The 25,046-nt window shown below is 51.2% G+C and overlaps 1 protein-coding gene across 2 annotated transcripts in view; it reads right to left on the bottom strand.

Moving 5' to 3' along the window:
* The window catches only part of LOC130326214 (keratin, type II cytoskeletal 8-like), a 135,420-nt gene that overhangs the window by 1,053 nt on the left and 109,321 nt on the right, over positions 1-25,046 (bottom strand). For both annotated transcript variants that reach the window (XM_056553346.1, XM_056553345.1), the window contains exons 7-8: positions 5,030-5,250; positions 4,498-4,547 (exon numbers count right to left, since the gene is read on the bottom strand). In XM_056553346.1, coding sequence (XP_056409321.1) covers positions 4,498-4,547; positions 5,030-5,250 — 271 coding nt within the window. The remainder of the gene's footprint in view (positions 1-4,497; positions 4,548-5,029; positions 5,251-25,046) is intronic.

Raw genomic sequence — 25,046 nt, 5'->3', positions numbered from 1 at the left:
ACGATGGGCTGTGATCTGAGATGTCATATACCAGGGGCTGTGATCTGAGATGTCATACACCAGGGGCTGTGATCTGAGATGTCATACACCAGGGGCTGTGATCTGAGATGTCATACACCAGGGGCTGTGATCTGGGATGTGATACACCAGGGGCTGTGATCTGAGATGTGATACAAAATGGGCTGTGATCTTAGATGTCATACACCAGGGGCTGTGATCTGAGATGTCATACACCAGGGGCTGTGATCTGAGATGTCATACACGATGGGCTGTGATCTGAGATGTCATACACCAGGGGCTGTGAATTGAGATGTCATACACGATGGGCTGTGATCTGAGGTGTGATACACCAGGGGCTGTGATCTGAGATGTGATACACGATGGGCAGTGATCTGAGATGTCATACACCAGGGGCTGTGATCTGAGATGTGATACACGATGGGCTGTTATCTGAGATGTGATACACGATGGCCTGTGATCTGAGATGTCATACACCAGGGGCTGTGATCTGAGATGTGATACACCAGGAGCTGTGATCTGAGATGTCATACACCAGGGGCTGTGATCTGAGATGTGATACACCAGGGGCTGTGATCTGAGATGTGATACACCAGGGGCTGTGATCTGAGATGTGATACACCAGGGGTACACGAGGGGCTGTGATCTGAGGTGTGATACACCAGGGGCTGTGATCTGAGATGTGATACACGATGGGCTGTGATCTGAGATGTCATACACCGGGGGCTGTGATCTGAGATGTGATACACGATGGGCTGTTATCTGAGATGTGATACACGATGGCCTGTGATCTGAGATGTCATACACCAGGGGCTGTGATCTGAGATGTGATACACCAGGAGCTGTGATCTGAGATGTCATACACCAGGGGCTGTGATCTGAGATGTGATACACCAGGGGCTGTGATCTGAGATGTGATACACCAGGGGTACACGATGGGCTGTGCTCTGAGATGTGATACACGATGGGCTGTGATCTGAGATGTCATACACCAGGGGCTGTGATCTGAGATGTGATACACGATGGGCTGTGATCTGAGATGTGATACACGATGGGCTGTGATCTGAGATGTGATACACGATGGGCTGTTATCTGAGATGTTATACACTAGGGGCTGTGATCTGAGATGTGATTCACGATGGCCTGTGATCTGAGATGCCATACACCAGGGGCTGTGATCTGAGATGTGATACACCAGGGGCTGTGATCTGAGATGTCATACACCAGGGGCTGTGATCTGAGATGTGATACACCAGGATCTGTGATCTGAGATATCATACACCAGGAGCTGTGATCTGAGATGTGATACACCAGGGGCTGTGATCTGAGATGTGATACACCAGGCGCTGTGGTCTGAGATGTGATACACCAGGGGTACACGATGGGCTGTGATCTGAGATGTCATACACCAGGGGCTGTGATCTGAGATGTCATACACGATGGGCTGTGATCTGAGATGTGATACACGATGGGCTGTGATCTGAGATGTGATACACGATGGGCTGTGATCTGAGATGTGATACACGATGGGCTGTGATCTGAGATGTCATACACGATGGGCTGTGATCTGAGATGTCATACACGATGGGCTGTGATCTGAGATGTCATACACGATGGGCTGTGATCTGAGATGTCATACACGATGGGCTGTGATCTGAGATGTCATACACGATGGGCTGTGATCTGAGATGTCATACACCAGGGGCTGTAATCTGAGATGTCATATACCAGGGGCTGTGATCTGAGATGTCATACACCAGGGGCTGTGATCCGAGATGTCATACACCAGGAGCTGTGATCTGAGATGTGATACACCAGGGGCTGTGATCTGAGATGTGATACACGATGGGCTGTGATCTGAGATGTGATACACCAGGAGCTGTGATCTGAGATGTGATACACCAGGGGCTGTGATCTGAGATGTGATACACCAGGCGCTGTGGTCTGAGATGTGATACACCAGGGGTACACGATGGGCTGTGATCTGAGATGTCATACACCAGGGGCTGTGATCTGAGAGGTCATACACGATGGGCTGTGATCTGAGATGTGATACAGGATGGGCTGTGATCTGAGATGTGATACACAATGGGCAGTGATCTGAGATGTGATACACGATGGGCTGTGATCTGAGATGTGATACACGATGGGCTGTGATCTGAGATGTCATACACGATGGGCTGTGATCTGAGATGTCATACACGATGGGCTGTGATCTGAGATGTCATACACGATGGGCTGTGATCTGAGATGTCATACACGATGGGCTGTGATCTGAGATGTCATACACCAGGGGCTGTGATCTGAGATGTCATATACCAGGGACTGTGATCTGAGATGTCATACACCAGGGGCTGTGATCCGAGATGTCATACACCAGGAGCTGTGATCTGAGATGTGATACACCAGGGGCTGTGATCTGAGATGTGATACACGATGGGCTGTGATCTGAGATGTGATACACCAGGAACTGTGATCTGAGATGTGATACACGATGGGCTGTGATCTGAGATGTGATACACGATGGGCTGTGATCTGAGATGTGATACACCAGGAGCTGTGATCTGAGATTTGATACACCAGGGGCTGTGATCTGAGATGTGATACGCGATGGGCTGTGATCTGAGACGTGATACACCAGGAGCTGTGATCTGAGATGTGATACACCAGGGGCTGTGATCTGAGATGTGATACACCAGGGGCTGTGATCTGAGATGTGATACACCAGGGGCTGTGATCTGAGATGTGATACACGATGGGCTGTGATCTGAGATATGATACACCATGGGCTGTGATCTGAGATGTGATACACGATGGCCTGTGATCTGAGATGTGATACACGATGGGCTGTGATCTGAGATGTGATACACGATGGGCTGTGATCTGAGATGTGATACACCAGGGGCTGTGATCTGAGATGTGATACACGATGGGCTGTGATCTGAGATGTGATACACGATGGGCTGTGATCTGAGATGTGATACACCAGGGGCTGTGATCTGAGATGTGATACACGATGGGCTGTGATCTGAGATGTGATACACGATGGGCTGTGATCTGAGATGTGATACACCAGGAGCTGTGATCTGAGATGTGATACACGATGGGCTGTGATCTGAGATGTGATACACCAGGGGCTGTGATCTGAGATGTCATACACGATGGGCTGTGATCTGAGATGTGATACACGATGGGCTGTGATCTGAGATGTGATACACCAGGAGCTGTGATCTGAGATGTGATACACCAGGGGCTGTGATCTGAGATGTCATACACGATGGGCTGTGATCTGAGATGTCATACACCAGGGGCTGTGATCTGAGATGTCATATACCAGGGGCTGTGATCTGAGATGTCATACACCAGGGGCTGTGATCCGAGATGTCATACACCAGGAGCTGTGATCTGAGATGTGATACACCAGGGGCTGTGATCTGAGATGTGATACACGATGGGCTGTGAGCTGAGATGTGATACACCAGGAACTGTGATCTGAGATGTGATACACGATGGGCTGTGATCTGAGATGTGATACACGATGGGCTGTGATCTGAGATGTGATACACCAGGAGCTGTGATCTGAGATTTGATACACCAGGGGCTGTGATCTGAGATGTGATACGCGATGGGCTGTGATCTGAGACGTGATACACCAGGAGCTGTGATCTGAGATGTGATACACCAGGGGCTGTGATCTGAGATGTGATACACCAGGGGCTGTGATCTGAGATGTGATACACCAGGGGCTGTGATCTGAGATGTGATACACGATGGGCTGTGATCTGAGATATGATACACGATGGGCTGTGATCTGAGATATGATACACCATGGCCTGTGATCTGAGATGTGATACACGATGGGCTGTGATCTGAGATGTGATACACGATGGGCTGTGATCTGAGATGTGATACACGATGGGCTGTGATCTGAGATGTGATACACCAGGGGCTGTGATCTGAGATGTGATACACGATGGGCTGTGATCTGAGATGTGATACACGATGGGCTGTGATCTGAGATGTGATACACCAGGGGCTGTGATCTGAGATGTGATACACGATGGGCTGTGATCTGAGATGTGATACACGATGGGCTGTGATCTGAGATGTGATACACCAGGAGCTGTGATCTGAGATGTGATACACGATGGGCTGTGATCTGAGATGTGATACACCAGGGGCTGTGATCTGAGATGTCATACACGATGGGCTGTGATCTGAGATGTGATACACGATGGGCTGTGATCTGAGATGTGATACACCAGGGGCTGTGATCTGAGATGTGATACACCAGGAGCTGTGATCTGAGATGTCATACACGATGGGCTGTGATCTGAGATGTGATACACCAGGGGCTGTGATCTGAGATGTGATACACCAGGGGCTGTGATCTGAGATGTGATACACCAGGGGCTCTGATCTGAGATGTGATACACCAAGTAATAATACGGGCTGGGAACTCGGGAGTTAATCACGCACCCATCTTATCCGTGGGGATCAGCTTGGAATTGATCGGATGATTGTTCAATCTAAAAAGAAAGGACAAAGAAGAATCATGTGACCGTGAGGAGACACAGACACTGGACATGATGAAACAGTAGAATAGTGAGTGCAGCTCTGGACATGATGAAACAGTAGAATAGTGAGTGCAGCTCTGGGCATGATGAAACAGCAGAATAGTGAGTGCAGCTCTGGAGGATAAGACATGATGTAACAGCAGAATAGTGAGTGCAGCTCTGGAGGATAAGACATGATGTGACAGCAGAATAGTGAGTGCAGCTCCGGACATGATGAAACAGTAGAATAGTGAGTGCAGCTCTGGACATGATGAAACAGTAGAATAGTGAGTGCAGCTCTGGAGGAGGACATGATGTAACAGCAGAATAGTGAATTCAGCTCTGGAGGATAAGACATGATGTAACAGCAGAATAGTGAGTGCAGCTCTGGAGGATGACATGATGTGACAGCAGAATAGTGAGTGCAGCTGTGAAAGATAAGACATGTGATCCACCTGGTCTCCTCCCCCTCCAGCAGTTTCCGGTACGTTGCGATCTCGATGTCCAGCGCTAGCTTGGTGTTCATCAGATCCTGGTATTCACGCACTTTCCCAGCCATGTCCTGCTTTGCCCTCCGCAGGGCGTCCTCCAGCTCATGGGCGTGCACCTTGGCGTTCTGGATGGCGCGCTCCCCGCTCTCCTCTGTGTGCGCGATACTGTGCTCCAGGTTTGTCCTCTGAAAGGAATGAACTCAATAAACCCTAGAGTCATGACATCACCACACAACACCACAGAGTGATGACATCACCACACAACACCATAGAGTGATGACATCACCACACAACACCACAGAGTGATGACATCACCACACAACACCATAGAGTGATGACATCACCACACAACACCACAGAGTGATGACATCACCACACAACACCACAGAGTGATGACATCACCACACAACATCACAGAGTGATGACATCACCACACAACACCATAGAGTGATGACATCACCACACAACACCACAGAGTGATGACATCACCACACAACACCACAGAGTGATGACATCACCACACAACACCATAGAGTGATGACATCACCACACAACACCACAGAGTGATGACATCACCACACAACACCATAGAGTGATGACATCACCACACAACACCACAGAGTGATGACATCACCACACAACACCACAGAGTGATGACATCACCACACAACACCATAGAGTGATGACATCACCACACAACACCACAGAGTGATGACATCACCACACAACACCATAGAGTGATGACATCACCACACAACACCATAGAGTGATGACATCACCACACAACACCACAGAGTGATGACATCACCACACAACACCACAGAGTGATGACATCACCACACAACACTATAGAGTGATGACATCACCACACAACACCATAGAGTGATGACATCACCACACAACACCACAGAGTGATGACATCACCACACAACACCACAGAGTGATGACATCACCACACAACACCATAGAGTGATGACATCACCACACAACACCACAGAGTGATGACATCACCACACAACACCATAGAGTGATGACATCACCACACAACACCACAGAGTGATGACATCACCACACAACACTATAGAGTGATGACATCACCACACAACACCACAGAGTGATGACATCACCACACAACACCATAGAGTGATGACATCACCACACAACACCATAGAGTGATGACATCACCACACAACACCATAGAGTGATGACATAACCACACAACACCACAGAGTGATGACATCCAAGTCTCTATGGTTGGCCCCATCATTAGGGTCTGTTTGGCATTGTGGGGTGAGCTCTATGGTTGGCCCTGTCATAAGTGTCTGTCGCCATTGCTGGCACTGCTGGGGTGGGACAGTATGTCAGTCGGTGTCCCCTAGGGGCGGGTCAGTGGGCAGAGAGAGCAGGGTGTCTGCATCCCCCAGAGGTGGGTCAGTGGGTGGAGAGAGCAGGGTGTCTGTGTACCCCAGGGGCGGGTCTGTGGGTGAAGAGAGCAGGGTGTCTGTGTCCCCCAGGGGCGGGTCTGTGGGTGGAGAGAGCAGGGTGTCTGTGTCCCCCAGGGGCGGGTCTGTGGGTGGAGAGAGCAGTGTGTCTGCATCCCCCAGAGGTAGGTCAGTGGGTGGAGAGAGCAGGGTGTCTGTGTACCCCAGGGGCGGGTCTGTGGGTGGAGAGAGCAGGGTGTCTGTGTCCCCCAGGGGCGGGTCTGTGGGTGGAGCGAGCAGGGTGTCTGTGTCCCCCAGGGGCGGGTCTGTGGGTGGAGCGAGCAGGGTGTCTGTGTCCCCCAGGGGCGGGTCTGTGGGTGGAGAGAGCAGGGTGTCTGTGTACCCCAGGGGCGGGTCTGTGGGTGGAGAGAGCAGGGTGTCTGTGTCCCCCAGGGGCGGGTCTGTGGGTGGAGAGAGCAGGGTGTCTGTGTCCCCCCAGGGGCGGGTCAGTGGGTGGAGAGAGCAGGGTTGAAATACAAAAAGTCCAGAGACACAGATTATACTTGTAGCGAGATCACAGCACAGCGAGTCCTGCACCAAGGTCATAACCTCTCTCCGTTTCCTTGTATCCGTGTACCTGGAGAGCATGGTTTTGGCTCGTCATGTGACATGGATCGGTGACGTTCCTCACATTACTTTGTATCCGTGTACCTGGACAGCGCGGTTTCGGCTCGTCATGTGACATGGATCGGTGACATTCCTCACATTACCTTGTATCCGTGTACCTGTACAGCGCAGTTTCAGCTCGTCATGTGACATGGATCGGTGACGTTCCTCACATTACTTTGTATAGCGTGTACCTGGACAGCGCGGTTTCGGCTCGTCATGTGACATGGATCGGTGACGTTCCTCACATTACTTTGTATAGCGTGTACCTGGACAGCGCGGTTTCTGCTCGTCATGTGACATGGATCTGTGACGTTCCTCACATTACCTTGTATCCGTGCACCTGTACAGCGCAGTTTCGGCTCGTCATGTGACATGGATCGGTGACACTCCTCACATTACTTTGTATCCGTGCACCTGGACAGCGCAGTTTCGGCTCGTCATGTGACATGGATCGGTGACGTTCCTCACATTACTTTGTATCCGTGTACCTGAACAGCGCAGTTTCGGCTCGTCATGTGACATGGATCGGGGACGTTCCTCACATTACCTTGTATAGCGTGTGTCACGATTCAGCAGGCAGGAGGTGGATCCTCTGTGTCAGAGAGGGATTGGCGTGGACCGTACCGGTGGACCGGTTCTAAGTTGCTACTGGTTTTCACCAGAGCCGGCCGCAAAGCGGGATGGTCTTGCAGCGGCGGTAGCAACCAGGTCGTATCCACTGGTAACGGCTCAACCTCTCTGACTGCTGAGATAAGCGCGGTAAAAAGGAGTAGACAAGAGCAGAGTCGGACGTAGCAGAAGGTCAGGGCAGGCAGCAAGGATCGTAGTCAGGGGCAACGGCAGGAGGTCTGGAACACAGGCTAGGAACACACAAGGAACGCTTTCACTGGCACAATGGCAACAAGATCCGGCGAGGGAGTGCAGGGGAAGTGAGGTATAAGTAGGGAAGTGCACAGGTGAAGGTACTGATTAAAACCCATGTGCCAATCAGTGGCGCACCGGCCCTTTAAATCGCAAAGACTCGGCGCGCGCGTGCCCTAGGGATCGGGGCCGCGTGCGCCGGGACAGCACAGACGGGGAACGAGTCTGGTAAGCGGGTCGGGATGCGCATCGCGAGCGGGCGCGTCCCGCATCGCGAATCGCATCCCGGCTGGGAACATTATCGCAGCGCACCCGGTCAGCAGGTCTGACCGGGGCGATGCGAATAGGAGAACGCTGTGAACGCTCCGGGGAGGAGCGGGGACCCGGAGCGCTCGGCGTAACAGTACCCCCCCCCCCCCCTTGGGTCTCCCCCTCTTTTTGGAACCTGAGAATTTGAGGATAAGGTTCTTGTCTAGGATGTTGTCCTCGGGTTCCCATGACCTCTCCTCTCTGCCGCAATTCTCCCAATCAACAAGAATTTTTTTTTTACCTCTGACCGTCTTGGATGCCAGAATTTCTTTCACCGAAAAGATGTCAGAGGACCCGGAATTGGAGCAACAACCTTGGGAGAGAAGCGGTTAAGGATGAGTGGTTTAAGGAGGGAGACATGGAAAGCATTGGGAATACGGAGAGAAGGAGGAAGAAGGAGTTTGTAAGAGACAGGGTTGAGTTGGCACTTGATTTTGAAAGGACCAAGATAACGTGGTCCCAGTTGATAACTGGGGACACGAAAGCGGACATACTTGACGGAGAGCCATACTTTGTCTCCGGGAGCAAAAACGGGAAGAATTCTTCTTTTTTTTTATCGGTTTCTTCATCCGGGATGAGGCCTGTAGGAGAGAATTTTGAGTCTCTTTCCAGATGGTGGAGAAGTCCCGAGTCACATCATCAACAGCGGGCAAACCAGAAGGCATGGGAGTGGGAAGGGGGGGAAGAGGATGACGGCCGTACACCACAAAAAATGGGGATTTAGCGGAAGACTCAGAGACTCTGAAATTGTACGAGAATTCGGCCCATGGTAGGAGATCGGCCCAGTCATCCTGGCGGGAGGAAACAAAATGTCGCAAATTGTCACCCAGAACCTGATTAATTCTTTCCACTTGCCCATTGGATTGGGGATGATAATAAGACGAAGTTTAATTTGATTTTGAGTTGATTACAGAGGGCCCTCCAGAATTTTGACACAAATTGAACGCCTTTATCCGAGACAATATGCGTAGGAAGCCCGTGAAGGCGAAAAATGTGTATAAAAAATTGTTTCGCCAACTGAGGCGCAGAATGAAGACCTGGAAGAGGGATAAAATGTGCCATCTTGGAGAATCGATCAACGACCACCCAAATAACTGTGTTGCCATGGCATAAAGGTAAGTCTGTAATAAAGTCCATACCAATCTGAGACCATGGTCGCTCAGGAACAGGCAGAGGATGGAGGAGACCAGCAGGCTTCTGGCGAGGGGTCTTGTCCCGGGCACAGACAGTACAGGCCCCCACGAAATCAACAACATCAGCTTCCAGGGTAGGCCACCAATAAAATTGAGAGATGAGCTGGATGGATTTTTTGATGCCAGCATGGCCTGCGAGGTGTGAGGAGTGTCCCCACTTGAGAATCCTGAGGCGCTGGCGTGGAGAAACGAAGGTCTTCCCTGGAGGAGTTTGTCTGATGGAAGCTGGAGAAGTGGAGATCAGACAGTCCGGAGGAATGATGTGTTGCGGAGAGGCTTCCACTTCAGAGGCATCCGATGAGCGAGAGAGGGCGTCAGCCCTAATGTTCTTGTCAGCAGGGCGAAAATGAATTTCAAAGTTAAAACGGGCAAAGAACAACGACCACCTAGCCTGGCGAGGGTTCAGTCGTTGGGCAGACTGGAGATAAGAGAGATTCTTGTGATCAGTGTATATAATAACTGGATCTTTGGATCCCTCCAGCAGGTGCCTCCATTCTTCAAGCGCCAATTTTATGGCCAGTAGTTCTCGATCACCAATGGAGTAGTTTTTCTCCGCCGGAGAGAAGGTCCTAGAAAAGAAACCACAAGTAACAGCATGTCCGGAAGAATTTTTCTGTAGGAGTACAGCTCCAGCTCCGACCGAGGAGGCGTCTTCCTCCAGTGAGAAGGGCTTAGATGGGTCAGGTCTGGAGAGTACGAGGAGGCCAGGACTTAGGGTTGGCGTTTTTCTTGGTTAGGGCCACGATAGGGGCCACAATAGTGGAAAAATGCGGGATAAATTGTCTGTAATAATTGGCAAACCCCAAGAAACGTTGGATAGCACGGAGTCCGGAGGGGCGTGGCCAATCCAATACGGCTGATAGTTTGTATGGGTCCATTTGGAGTCCCTGGCCAGAGACTAAGTATCCTAGGAAGGGAAGAGATTGACATTCAAAGAGACATTTTTCCATTTTGGCATATAATTGATTGTCCCGAAGTCTCTGAAGAACCATGCGGACATGCTGGCGGTGTTCTTCTAGGTTAGCAGAAAAAATTTAAATATCGTCCAGGTAGACCACAACACAGGTATATAGAAGATCACGAAAAATTTCATTTACAAAGTCTTGGAAGACGGCAGGGGCGTTGCAAAGTCCAAAGGGCATAACCAGATATTCAAAGTGTCCATCTCTGGTGTTAAATGCAGTCTTCCATTCGTCCCCCTCCTGATGCGGATGAGATTATAAGCACCTCTTAAGTCCAGTTTGGTAAAGATGTTGGCTCCTCGTAGGCGGTCAAAGAGTTCCGAGATAAGAGGTAGGGGATAGCGTTTTTTTACAGTGATTTTATTAAGTCCGCGGTAATCAATGCAAGGACGTAAGGAGCCGTCTTTTTTGGAAACGAAGAAAAATCCAGCTCTGGCAGGGGAGGAAGACTTGCGGATAAACCACTTTTTTTAAATTCTCTTGGATGTACTCCGACATGGCTAGTGTTTCCGGAGAAGACAGAGGATAGATTCTGCCCCGGGGTGGAGTAGTACCAGGGAGGAGGTCAATAGGACAGTCATAAGGCCTGTGAGGAGGCAAAGTCTCTGCTTGTTTTTTGCAAAAAACATCAGCATAGTCCAGATAGGCCTTGGGGAGACCAGGTATCGGAGGAGCCACAGGGTCTTGACTGACAGTACTGGGAGCAGGCTTAAGACAGTCCTTGTGGCAAGAAGTACCCCAGTTCTTGATCTCACCGGTGGTCCAATCAAGGGTTGGGGAATGGCGTTGAAGCCACGGTAATCCAAGAAGAATTTCCGAAGTGCAGTTAGAGAGGACCAGAAATTCAATCTTTTCGTGATGGGGTCCAATGCACATTAAGAGGGGTTCCGTGCGGTAACGCACAGTACAGTCCAATCTTTCATTATTAACAGAGGCGATGTAGAGGGGTCTGGCGAGACTGGTCACCGGGATGTTGAACCTGTTGATGAAAGAGGCAAAAATAAAATTTCCTTCAGATCCGGAAGCCAAGAAGGCCATAGCAGAGAAGGAGAAGGTAGAAGAAGAAATCCGCACAGGCACAGTAAGGCGTGGAGAAGCAGAGTTCACATCAAGAGCTGTCTCAACTTTGTGCGGAGTCAGCGTGCGTCTTTCCTGACGTGGAGGTCGGATAGGACAATCCTTCAAGAAATGTTCGGTACTGGCACAGTACAGGCAAAGGTTCTCCATGCGGCGTTGTGTCCTCTCTTGAGGTGTCAAGCAAGACCGGTCAACTTGCATAGCCTCCACGGCGGGAGGCACAGGAACGGATTGCAGGGGACCAGAGGAGAGAGGAGCCGGGGAGAGAAACCGCCTCGTGCGAACAAAGTCCATATCCTGGCGGAGCTCCTGACGCCTTTCGGAAAAACGCATGTCAATGCGGGTGGCAAGATGAATAAGTTCATGCAGGTTAGCAGGGATTTCTCGTGCGGCCAGCACATCTTTGATGTTACTGGATAGGCCTTTTTTAAAGGTCGCACAGAGGGCCTCGTTATTCCAGGACAATTCGGAGGCGAGAGTACGGAATTGGATAATTGGATGGCGTACTCGCCAACAGAAGAATTACCCTGGACCAGGTTCAGCAGGGCAGTCTCGGCAGAAGAGGCTCGGGCTGGTTCCTCAAAGACACTTCGAATCTCCGTGAAGAAAGAGTGTACAGAGGCAGTGACAGGATCATTGTGGTCCCAGAGCGGTGTGGCCCATGACAGGGCTTTCCCAGACAGAAGGCTGACTACGAAAGCCACCTTTTGACCTTTCAGTTGGAAATTGGTCCGACATCATCTCCAAATGCAGGGAACATTGTGAAAGAAAACCACGGCAAAATTTTGAGTCCCCATCAAATTTGTCCGGCAATGATAAACGGAGGCTGGATGCGGCCACTCGCTGCGGAGGAGATGCAGGAGCTGGCGGAGGAGATGGTTGCTGAAGCTGTGGTAGAAGCTGCTGTAGCATCACGGTCAGTTGAGACAGCTGGTGGCCTTGTTGCGCTATCTGTTGCGACTGCTGGGCGACCACCGTGGTGAGGTCGGCGACAACTGGCAGCGGGACCTCAGCGGGATCCATGGCCGGATCTACTGTAACGATTCAGCAGGCTGGAGGTGGATCCTCTGTGCCAGAGAGGGATTGGCGTGGACCGTGTCGATGGACCGGTTCTAAGTTGCTACTGGTTTTCACCAGAGCCCGCCGCAAAGCGGGATGGTCTTGCAGCGGCGGTAGCAACCAGGTCGTATCCACCGGCAACGGCTCAACCTCTCTGACTGCTGAGATAGGCGCGGTACAAGGGAGTAGACAAGAGCAAGGTCGGACGTAGCAGAAGGTCACGGCAGGCAGCAAGGATCGTAGTCAGGGGCAACGGCAAGAGGTCTGGAACACAGGCTAGGAACACACAAGGGAACGCTTTCACTGGCACAATGGCAACAAGATCAGGCAAGGGAGTGCAGGGGGAAGTGAGGTATAAATAGGGAAGTGCACAGGTGAAGGTACTGATTAAAACCCATGCGCCAATCAGTGGCGCACCAGCCCTTTAAATCGCAAAGACCCGGCGCGCGCGCCCTAGGGAGCGGGGCCGCGCGCGCCGGGACAGCACAGACGGGGAACAAGTCTGGTAAGCGGGTCGAGATGCGCATCGCGAGCGGGCGCGTCCCGCATCGCGAATCGCATCCCGGCTGGGAACATTATCGCAGCGCACCCGGTCAGCAGGTCTGACCGGGGCGCTGCGAATAGGAGAACGCTGTGAGTGCTCCGGGGAGGAGCGGGGACCCGGAGAGCACGGCATAACAGCGTGTACCTGGACAGCACGGTTTCGGTTCGTCATGTGACATGAATCGGTGACGTTCCTCACATGACTTTGTATCCGTGTACCTGGACAGCGCGGTTTCGGCTCGTCATGTGACATGTATCGGTGACGTTCCTCACATTACTTTGTATCCGTGCACCTGGACAGCGTGGTTTCGGCTCGTCATGTGACATGGATCGGTGACGTTCCTCACATTACCTTGTATCCGTGTACCTGGACAGCGCGGTTTCGGCTCGTCATGTGACATGGATCGGTGACGTTCCTCACATTACCTTGTATCCGTGTACCTGGACAGCGCGGTTTCGGCTCGTCATGTGACATGGATCGGTGACGTTCCTCACATTACCTTGTATCCGTGTACCTGGACAGCACGGTTTTGGCTCGTCATGTGACATGGATCGGTGACGTTCCTCACATTACCTAGTATCCGTGTACCTGGACAGCGCGGTTTCTGCTCGTCATGTGACATGGATCGGTGACGTTCCTCACATTACCTTGTATAGCTTGTACCTGGACAGCGCGGTTTCTGCTCGTCATGTGACATGGATCGGTGACGTTCCTCACATTACTTTGTATAGCGTGCACCTGGACAGCGCGGTTTCGGTTCGTCATGTGACATGGATCGGTGACGTTCCTCACATTATCTTGTATCCGTGCACCTGGACAGCACGGTTTCGGTTCGTCATGTGACATGGATTGGTGACGTTCCTCACATTACCTTGTATAGTGTGCACCTGGACAGCGCGGTTTCTGCTCGTCATGTGACATGGATCGGTGACGTTCCTCACATTACCTTGTATCCGTGTACCTGGACAGCGCGGTTTCGGCTCGTCATGTGACATGGATTGGTGACGTTCCTCACATTACCTTTTATCCGTGTACCTGGACAGCGCGGTTTCGGTTCGTCATGTGACATGGATTGGTAACGTTCCTCACATTACCTTGTATCCGTGCACCTGGTCAGCGCGGTTTCGGCTTGTCATGTGACATGGATCGGTGACGTTCCTCACATTACTTTGTATAGCGTGCACCTGGACAGCGCGGTTTCGGCTCGTCATGTGACATGGATCGGTGACGTTCCTCACATTACCTTGTATCCGTGTACCTGGACAGAGCGGTTTCGGCTCGTCATGTGACATGGATCGGTGACATTCCTCACATTACCTTGTATCTGTGTACCTGGACAGTGCGGTTTCGGCTCGTCATGTGACATGGATCGGTGACGTTCCTCACATTACCTTGTATCCGTGTACCTGGACAGAGCGGTTTCGGCTCGTCATGTGACATGGATCGGTGACGTTCCTCACATTACCTTGTATCCGTGTACCTGGACAGCGCGGTTTCGGCTCGTCATGTGACATGGATCGGTGACGTTCCTCACATTACCTTGTATCCGTGTACCTGGAAAGCGCGATTTCTGCTCGTCATGTGACATGGATCGGTGACGTTCCTCACATTACCTTGTATCCGTGCACCTGGACAGCGCGGTTTCTGCTCGTCATGTGACATGGATCGTGACGTTCCTCACATTACCTTTTATCCGTGTACCTGGACAGCGCGGTTTCGGCTCGTCATGTGACATGGATCGGTGACGTTCCTCACATTACCTTGTATCCGTGTACCTGGACAGCGCGGTTTCGGCTTGTCATGTGACATGGATCAGTGACGTTCCTCACATTACCTTTTATCCGTGTACCTGGACAGCGCGGTTTCGGCTCGTCATGTGACATGGATCGGTGACGTTCCTCACATTACCTTGTATCCGTGTACCTGGACAGAGCGGTTTCGGCTCGTCATGTGACATGGATCGGTGACGTTCCTCACATTACCTTTTATCCGTGTACCTGGACAGCGCGGTTTCGGCTTGTCATGTGACATGGATCAGTGACGTTCCTCACATTACCTTTTATCCGTGTACCTGGACAGCGCGGTTTCGGCTTGTCATGTGACATGGATCGGTGACGTTCCTCACATTACCTTGTATCCGTGTACCTGGACAGCGCGGTTTCGGCTCGTCATGTGACATGGATCGGTGACGTTCCTCACATTACCTTGTATCCGTGTACCTGGACATCGCGGTTTCGGCTCGTCATGTGACATGGATCGGTGACACTCCTCACATTACTTTGTATAGCGTGTACCTGGACAGCGCGGTTTCTGCTCGTCATGTGACATGGATCGGTGACGTTCCTCACATTACCTTGTATCCGTGTACCTGGACATCGCGGTTTCGGCTCGTCATGTGACATGGATCGGTGACGTTCCTCACATTACCTTGTATCCGTGTACCTGGACAGCGCGGTTTCGGCTCGTCATGTGACATGGATCGGTGACGTTCCTCACATTACCTTGTATAGCGTGTACCTGGACAGCGCGGTTTCGGCTCGTCATGTTACATGGATCGGTGACGTTCCTCACATTACCTTGTATCCGTGTACCTGGACAGCGCGGTTTCGGCTCGTCATGTGACATGGATCGGTGACGTTCCTCACATTACCTTGTATCCGTGTACCTGGACATTGCGGTTTCGGCTCGTCATGTGACATGGATCGGTGACGTTCCTCACATTACCTTGTATCTGGACAGCGCGGTTTCTGCTCGTCATGTGACATGGATCGGTGACGTTCCTCACATTACCTTGTATCCGTGTACCTGGACAGGGCGGTTTCTGCTCGTCATGTGACATGGATCGGTGACGTTCCTCACATTACTTTGTATAGCGTGCACCTGGACAGCGCGGTTTCTGCTCGTCATGTGACATGGATCGGTGACGTTCCTCACATTACCTTGTATCCGTGTACCTGGACAGCGCGGTTTCGGCTCGTCATGTGACATGGATCGGTGACGTTCCTCACATTACTTTGTATAGCGTGCACCTGGACAGCGCGGTTTCTGCTCGTCATGTGACATGGATCGGTGACGTTCCTCACATTACCTTGTATCCGTGTACCTGAACAGCGCGGTTTCTGCTCGTCATGTGACATGGATCGGTGACGTTCCTCCCATTACCTTGTATCCGTGTACCTGGACAGCGCGGTTTCTGCTCGTCATGTGACATGGATCGGTGACGTTCCTCACATTACTTTATATAGCGTGCACCTGGACAGCGCGGTTTCGGCTCGTCATGTGACATGGATCAGTGACGTTCCTCACATTACTTTGTATAGCGTGCACCTGGACAGCGCGGTTTCGGCTCGTCATGTGACATGGATCGGTGACGTTCCTCACATTACTTTGTATAGCGTGCACCTGGACAGCGCGGTTTCGGCTCGTCATGTGACATGGATCGGTGACGTTCCTCACATTACCTTTTATCCGTGTACCTGGACAGCGCGGTTTCGGCTTGTCATGTGACATGGATCAGTGACGTTCCTCACATTACCTTTTATCCGTGTACCTGGACAGCGCGGTTTCGGCTTGTCATGTGACATGGATCGGTGACGTTCCTCACATTACCTTGTATCCGTGTACCTGGACAGCGCGGTTTCGGCTCGTCATGTGACATGGATCGGTGACGTTCCTCACATTACCTTGTATCCGTGTACCTGGACAGCGCGGTTTCGGCTCGTCATGTGACATGGATCGGTGACGTTCCTAACATTACCTTGTATCCATGTACCTGGACAGCGCGGTTTCTGCTCGTCATGTGACATGGATCGGTGACGTTCCTCACATTACCTTGTATCCGTGTACCTGGACATCGCGGTTTCGGCTCGTCATGTGACATGAATCGGTGACGTTCCTCACATTACCTTGTATCCGTGTACCTGGACAGCGCGGTTTCGGCTCGTCATGTGACATGGATCGGTGACACTCCTCACATTACTTTGTATAGCGTGTACCTGGACAGCGCGGTTTCTGCTCGTCATGTGACATGGATCGGTGACGTTCCTCACATTACCTTGTATCCGTGTACCTGGACATCGCGGTTTCGGCTCGTCATGTGACATGGATCGGTGACGTTCCTCACATTACCTTGTATCCGTGTACCTGGACAGCGCGGTTTCGGCTCGTCATGTGACATGGATCGGTGACGTTCCTCACATTACCTTGTATAGCGTGTACCTGGACAGCGCGGTTTCGGCTCGTCATGTTACATGGATCGGTGACGTTCCTCACATTACCTTGTATCCGTGTACCTGGACAGCGCGGTTTCGGCTCGTCATGTGACATGGATCGGTGACGTTCCTCACATTACCTTGTATCCGTGTACCTGGACATTGCGGTTTCGGCTCGTCATGTGACATGGATCGGTGACGTTCCTCACATTACCTTGTATCTGGACAGCGCGGTTTCTGCTCGTCATGTGACATGGATCGGTGACGTTCCTCACATTACCTTGTATCCGTGTACCTGGACAGGGCGGTTTCTGCTCGTCATGTGACATGGATCGGTGACGTTCCTCACATTACTTTGTATAGCGTGCACCTGGACAGCGCGGTTTCTGCTCGTCATGTGACATGGATCGGTGACGTTCCTCACATTACTTTGTATAGCGTGCACCTGGACAGCGCGGTTTCTGCTCGTCATGTGACATGGATCGGTGACGTTCCTCACATTACCTTGTATCCGTGTACCTGGACAGCGCGGTTTCGGCTCGTCATGTGACATGGATCGGTGACGTTCCTCACATTACTTTGTATAGCGTGCACCTGGACAGCGCGGTTTCTGCTCGTCATGTGACATGGATCGGTGACGTTCCTCACATTACCTTGTATCCGTGTACCTGAACAGCGCGGTTTCTGCTCGTCATGTGACATGGATCGGTGACGTTCCTCCCATTACCTTGTATCCGTGTACCTGGACAGCGCGGTTTCTGCTCGTCATGTGACATGGATCGGTGACGTTCCTCACATTACTTTATATAGCGTGCACCTGGACAGCGCGGTTTCGGCTCGTCATGTGACATGGATCAGTGACGTTCCTCACATTACTTTGTATAGCGTGCACCTGGACAGCGCGGTTTCGGCTCGTCATGTGACATGGATCGGTGACGTTCCTCACATTACTTTGTATAGCGTGCACCTGGACAGCGCGGTTTCGGCTCGTCATGTGACATGGATCGGTGACGTTCCTCACATTACCTTGTATCTGGACAGCGCGGTTTCGGCTCGTCATGTGACATGGATCGGTGACGTTCCTCACATTACCTTGTATCCGTGTACCTGGACAGCGCGGTTTCGGCTCGTCATGTGACATGGATCGGTGACGTTCCTCACATTACCTTGTATCCGTGTACCTGGACAGCGCGGTTTCGGCTCGTCATGTGACATGGATCGGTGACGTTCCTCACATTACCTTGTATCCGTGTACCTGGACAGCGCGGTTTCGGCTCGTCATGTGACATGGATCGGTGACGTTCCTCACATTACCTTGTATCCGTGTACCTGGACAGCGCGGTTTCTGCTCGTCATGTGACATGGATCGGTGACGTTCCTCACATTACCTTGTATCCGTGTACCTGGTCAGCGCGGTTTCGGCTCGTCATGTGACATGGATCGGTGACATTCCTCACATTACCTTGTATCCGTGCACCTGGACAGCGCGGTTTCTGCTCGTCATGTGACATGGATCGGTGACGTTCCTCACATTACCTTGTATCCGTGTACCTGGACAGCGCGGTTTCGGCTCGTCATGTGACATGAATCGGTGACGTTCCTCACATTACCTTGTATCCGTGTACCGGGACAGCGCGGTTTCTGCTTGTCATGTGACATGGATCGGTGACGTTCCTCACATTACCTTGTATCCGTGCACCTGGACAGCGCGGTTTCTGCTTGTCATGTGACATGGATCGGTGACGTTCCTCACATTACCTTGTATCCGTGCACCTGGACAGCGCGGTTTCGGCTCGTCATGTGACATGGATCGGTGACGTTCCTCACATTACCTTGTATCCGTGTACCTGGACAGCGCGGTTTCGGCTTGTCATGTGACATGGATTGGTGACGTTCCTCACATTACCTTGTATCCGTGTACCTGGACAGCGCGGTTTCGGCTTGTCATGTGACATGGATCGGTGACGTTCCTCACATTACCTTGTATCTGGACAGCGCGGTTTCGGCTTGTCATGTGACATGGATCGGTGACGTTCCTCACATTACCTTGTATCCGTGTACCTGGACAGCGCGGTTTCGGCTCGTCATGTGACATGGATCGGTGACGTTCCTCACATTACCTTGTATCCGTGTACCTGGACAGCGCGGTTTCGGCTCGTCATGTGACATGGATCGGTGACGTTCCTCACATTACCTTGTATCCGTGTACCTGGACAGCGCGGTTTCGGCTCGTCATGTGACATGGATCGGTGACGTTCCTCACATTACCTTGTATCCGTGAACCTGGACAGCGTGGTTTCGGCTCGTCATGTGACATGGATCGGTGACGTTCCTCACATTACCTTGTATCCGTGTACCTGGACAGCGCGGTTTCTGCTCGTCATGTGACATGGATCGGTGACGTTCCTCACATTACCTTGTATCTATGTACCTGGTCAGCGCGGTTTCGGCTCGTCATGTGACATGGATTGGTGACATTCCTCACATTACCTTGTATCCGTGCACCTGGACAGCGCGGTTTCGGCTCGTCATGTGACATGGATCGGTGACGTTCCTCACATTACCTTGTATCCGTGTACCTGGACAGCGCGGTTTCGGCTCGTCATGTGACATGAATCGGTGACGTTCCTCACATTACCTTGTATCCGTGTACCTGGACAGCGCGGTTTCTGCTTGTCATGTGACATGGATCGGTGACGTTCCTCACATTACCTTGTATCCGTGCACCTGGACAGCGCGGTTTCTGCTTGTCATGTGACATGGATCGGTGACGTTCCTCACATTACCTTGTATCTGGACAGCGCGGTTTCGGCTCGTCATGTGACATGGATCGGTGACGTTCCTCACATTACCTTGTATCCGTGTACCTGGACAGCGCGGTTTCGGCTTGTCATGTGACATGGATCGGTGACGTTCCTCACATTACCTTGTATCCGTGTACCTGGACAGCGCGGTTTCGGCTTGTCATGTGACATGGATCGGTGACGTTCCTCACATTACCTTGTACCTGGACAGCGCGGTTTCGGCTCGTCATGTGACATGGATCGGTGACGTTCCTCACATTACCTTGTATCCATGTACCTGGACAGCACGGTTTCTGCTCGTCATGTGACATGGATCGGTGACGTTCCTCACATTACGTTGTATCCGTGTACCTGGACAGCGCGGTTTCGGCTCGTCATGTGACATGGATCGGTGACGTTCCTCACATTACCTTGTATCCGTGTACCTGGACAGCGCGGTTTCGGCTCGTCATGTGACATGGATCGGTGACGTTCCTCACATTACCTTGTATCCGTGTACCTGGACAGCACGGTTTCTGCTCGTCATGTGACATGGATCGGTGACGTTCCTCACATTACCTTGTATCTGTGTACCTGGACAGCGCGGTTTCGGCTTGTCATGTGACATGGATCGGTGACGTTCCTCACATTACCTTGTATCCGTGTACCTGGACAGCGCGGTTTCGGCTCGTCATGTGACATGGATCGGTGACGTTCCTCACATTACCTTGTATCCGTGTACCTGGACAGTGCGGTTTCGGCTCGTCATGTGACATGGATCGGTGACGTTCCTCACATTACCTTGTATCCGTGTCCCTGGACAGCGCGGTTTCGGCTTGTCATGTGACATGGATCGGTGACGTTCCTCACATTACCTTGTATCCGTGTACCTGGACAGCGCGGTTTCGGCTTGTCATGTGACATGGATCGGTGACGTTCCTCACACACTCCGTTGTTTTCTGATCATTTCCTTTCTTTATGTTCCGTTTTTATAACTTCACATCATTTAGTGATAAAACTTCATAGAACAGAGTCCGAACTTAAACAGGTCACATGGACAAAGACCTGCTGTGCGCTACGTGTCAGGGCGAACCCTCTTAGTCATGTGCACAGGTAGGACAGGTCAGGTGATAGATATAGGGCGGAGCCATCTTACCATTAACTCTTTCAGCGCTAGAAATTCAAAACGCTCTATTATTTACAATACAAATATCACAACACATTACATAGTCTAGAGCGGTGTTTCCCAACCAGGGTGCCTCCAGCTGTTGCAAAACTGCAACTACCAGCATGCCCGGACAGCCCTTGTAGTTTTGCAACACCTGGAGGCACCCTGGTTGGGAAACACTGTCCTACATTGACCAAATACTTGAAAATACAAAGAATTCCAAGGAGGTTGAGTTACAAATTAGTTCCCAATTTATTGCCTGATGATCCGAAAATGGTTTGTGATGATCGCCATTCTCTATGCCTGACGCTCCTGACTTTGCAACATCTGCAACTAGCAATTGAACAAAATTAAGAAATTTAAGAAACTGAAACGCAATAAAAAATTGTGAAAACCGAATCTGAGTGTGAACAGATACATAGAGAATTACATTCGGAGATGGAAAAATTGACAATTGCTACAAAATAAAAAGAGAAAATCCAAAGGTGACATGAAAGACTATTTACATAATAGAGTGTACAAGCCAAGAGACCTAACAGAAAAAACGTGGCCAATCAAAGGGGCGATGAGACGTCTGCAGAAGAAGGGGCCGCTAGTCATAAAACTGCACCGCCAGGGAATACGGAACAGCGAACAAATACAGATCCCACAGAGTCAGAGAAAGAAGACGAGCGGGGAAAGAGAGGACGAGGGCGACCAGTCACACAGAAGATCTAATAATAAATACTAGAATAGTAATAGTAATAAATATATCAGATCAGAAGACCTAGTAATATTTACTGTAAAATAGTAATAATAATAATAATAATGATCGGTCACTAACAGAAGACCTAGTAATAATTACTGTAAAATAGTAATAATAATAATAATAATAATAGTAATAAATATATCAGATCAGAAGACCTAGTAATATTTACTGTAAAATAGTAATAATATAATAATAATGATAGTAATAAATATATCAAATCGGGCACTAACAGACATGGAGTCAAGTCTGTTAAATAAAGGACGAGGTTTTGTCCCATTGTATGGAAATTCTAAATTTGATCAGAAGACTTTTACCGTTTCTGTAGAAATATATGGATGATGATGTCTTTAGCTGAGAGTACTTTATCAGGACAGTCGCCCCCTTCCATAGACCTGCATTGAGGGGGCGTGGCCGTGATGTCATGAGGGGCATGGCGGACCACCGCAGCGCGAAAACAGTGCCCGGAACATTTAGTTCCGAATGCTGGCCAAGGGGAATACCCCTTAAAATACAACATCTCTCCAGATGAGCTTGATGCCCTCGATCTCCAATGACCCCTCCTTGGTGGTGAAGAGGGCGGATAAAGGAGGCGCCATTGTAGTGATGAACCAAGAGTATTATGTGAATGAAGCCGTAAGTCAAATATCTAACGAGAAGGTTTATTTGGGACTTAAAAGCAATTCCATTTGGTCGTTCAGAAAGAAAACTGATGCATATATAATGGAAAATATTAAAATAGGGACAATCTCTGAGAAATTGGGTAAAACATTGATTTCAGATAATCCAAGGGTTCCAGTTTTCTATACATTGCCTAAAATCCACAAGGATCAAGAGCGGCTCAGCTGATCGTGTCCGGGTCCGCTGATCGTGTCCGGGTTGGCTGATTATGTCCAGGTTGGTTGATAGTGTCCGGGTCAGCTGATGGTGTCCGGGTCGGCTGATGGTGTCTGGGTTGGCTGATCATGTCCAGGTCGGCTGATCGTGTCAGGGTTGGCTGATCATGTCCGGATCAGCTGATTAAGTCCAGGTTGGCTGATCATGTCCAGGTCAGCTGATCGTGTGCGGGTCGGCTGATCGTGTCTGGGTCGGCTGATCGTGTCTGGGTCGGCTGATTATGTCCAGGTTGGCTGATTATGTCCAGGTTGGCTGATCGTGTCCAGGTCGGGTGATTATGTCCCGGTTGGTTGATTGTGTTCAGGTCAGCTGATCGTATCTGGGTCAGCTGCTTATGTCCAGGTCGGCTGATTAGGTCCAGGTTGGCTGATCGTGTTTGGGTCAGCTGATCGTGTCCGGGTTGGCTGATTATGTCCCGGTTTGCTGATCGTGTCCAGTTTGGCTGATCGTGTCAGGGTCGGCTAATTATGTCCAGGTTGGCTGATCGTGTCAGGGTCGGCTGTTTATGTCCAGGTTGGCTGATCGTGTCCGGGTCGGCCGATTATGTCCAGGTCGGCTGATCGTGTCCGGGTCGGCTGATCGTGTCTGGGTCGGCTGATTATGTTCGGGTTGGCTGATCGTGTTTGGGTCAGCTGATCGTGTCCGGGTTGGCTGATTATGTCCCGGTTTGTGATCGTGCCCAGGTCGGCTGATCGTGTCTGGGTCGGCTGATTATGTCCAGGTTGGCTGATCGTGTCAGGGTCGGCTGATTCTGTCCAGGTTGGCTGATCGTGTCAGGGTCGGCTGATTATGTCCAGGTTGGCTGATCGTGTCTGGGTCGGCTGATCGTGTCAGGGTCGCCTAATTATGTCCAGGTTGGCTGATCATGTACGAGTCGGCTGATTATGTCCAGGTTTGCTGATTGTGTTCGGGTCGGCTGATTATGTCCAGGTTGGCTGATCGTGTCTGGGTCGGCTGATTCAGTCCAGGTTGGCTGATGGTGTCCGGATTGGCTGATCGTGTCCGGGTTGGCTGATTATGTCCAGGTCGGCTGATCGTGTCCGGGTTGGCTGATCGTGTCAGGGTCGGCTTATTATGTCCAGGTTGGCTGATCCTGTCCGAATAAGCTGATCGTGTCTGGGTTGGCTGATCGTGTCTGGGTCGGCTGATTATGTCCAGGTTGGCTGATCATGTCTGGATCAGCTGATTATGTCCAGGTTGGCTGATCGTGTTCAGGTCAGCTGATCGTGTACGGGTCGGCTGATCGTGTGCGGGTTGGGTGATTATGTCTCGGTTGGCTGATTGTGTTCGGGTCGGCTGATTGTGTCCAGGTCGGCTGATCATGTCTGGGTCAGCTGCTTATGTCCAGGTTGGCTGATTATGTCCAGGTCGGCTTATCGTGTCCGGGTCGGCTGATCATGTCTGGGTCGGCTGATTATGTCCAGGTCGGCTGATCGTGTCCGGGTCGGCTGATCGTGCCTGGGTCGGCTGATTATGTCCAGGTTAGTTGATTATGTCCAGGTTGGCTGATCGTGTCAGGGTCGGCTTATTATGTCCAGGTTGGCTGATCGTGTCAGGGTCGGCTGATTATGTCCAGGTTGACTGATCGTGTTCGGGTCAGCTGATCGTGTCCAGGATGGCTGATTATGTCCCGGTTTGCTGATCTTGTCCGGGTCGGCTGATCGTGTCAGGGTCGGCTAATTATGTCCAGGTCGGCTGATCGTGTCCGGGTCGGCTGATTATGTCCAGGTTGGCTGATCGTGTCAGGGTCGGCTAATTATGTTCAGGTCGGCTGATGGTGTCCGGGTCGGCTGATTATGTCCAGTTTGGCTGATGGTGTCCGGGTCGGCTGATTATGTCCAGGTTGGCTGATCGTGTTCGGGTCGGCTGTTTATGTCCAGTTTGGCTGATCATGTACGAGTCGGCTGATTATGTCCAGGTTTGCTGATTGTGTTCAGGTCGGCTGTTTATGTCCAGTTTGGCTGATTGTGTCCGGGTCGGCTGATTATGTCCAGGTTGGCTGATCATGTCCGGGTCGGCTGATTATGTCCAGGTTTGCTGATTGTGTTCAGGTCGGCTGTTTATGTCCAGTTTGGCTGATCG

This window comes from Hyla sarda, unplaced genomic scaffold (assembly GCF_029499605.1).
Source record: "Hyla sarda isolate aHylSar1 unplaced genomic scaffold, aHylSar1.hap1 scaffold_282, whole genome shotgun sequence".
Lineage (NCBI taxonomy): Eukaryota > Metazoa > Chordata > Amphibia > Anura > Hylidae > Hyla > Hyla sarda.
The sequence above is the reverse complement of the archived record's forward strand: the minus strand, read 5'-3'. Positions and strand labels throughout refer to the sequence as shown.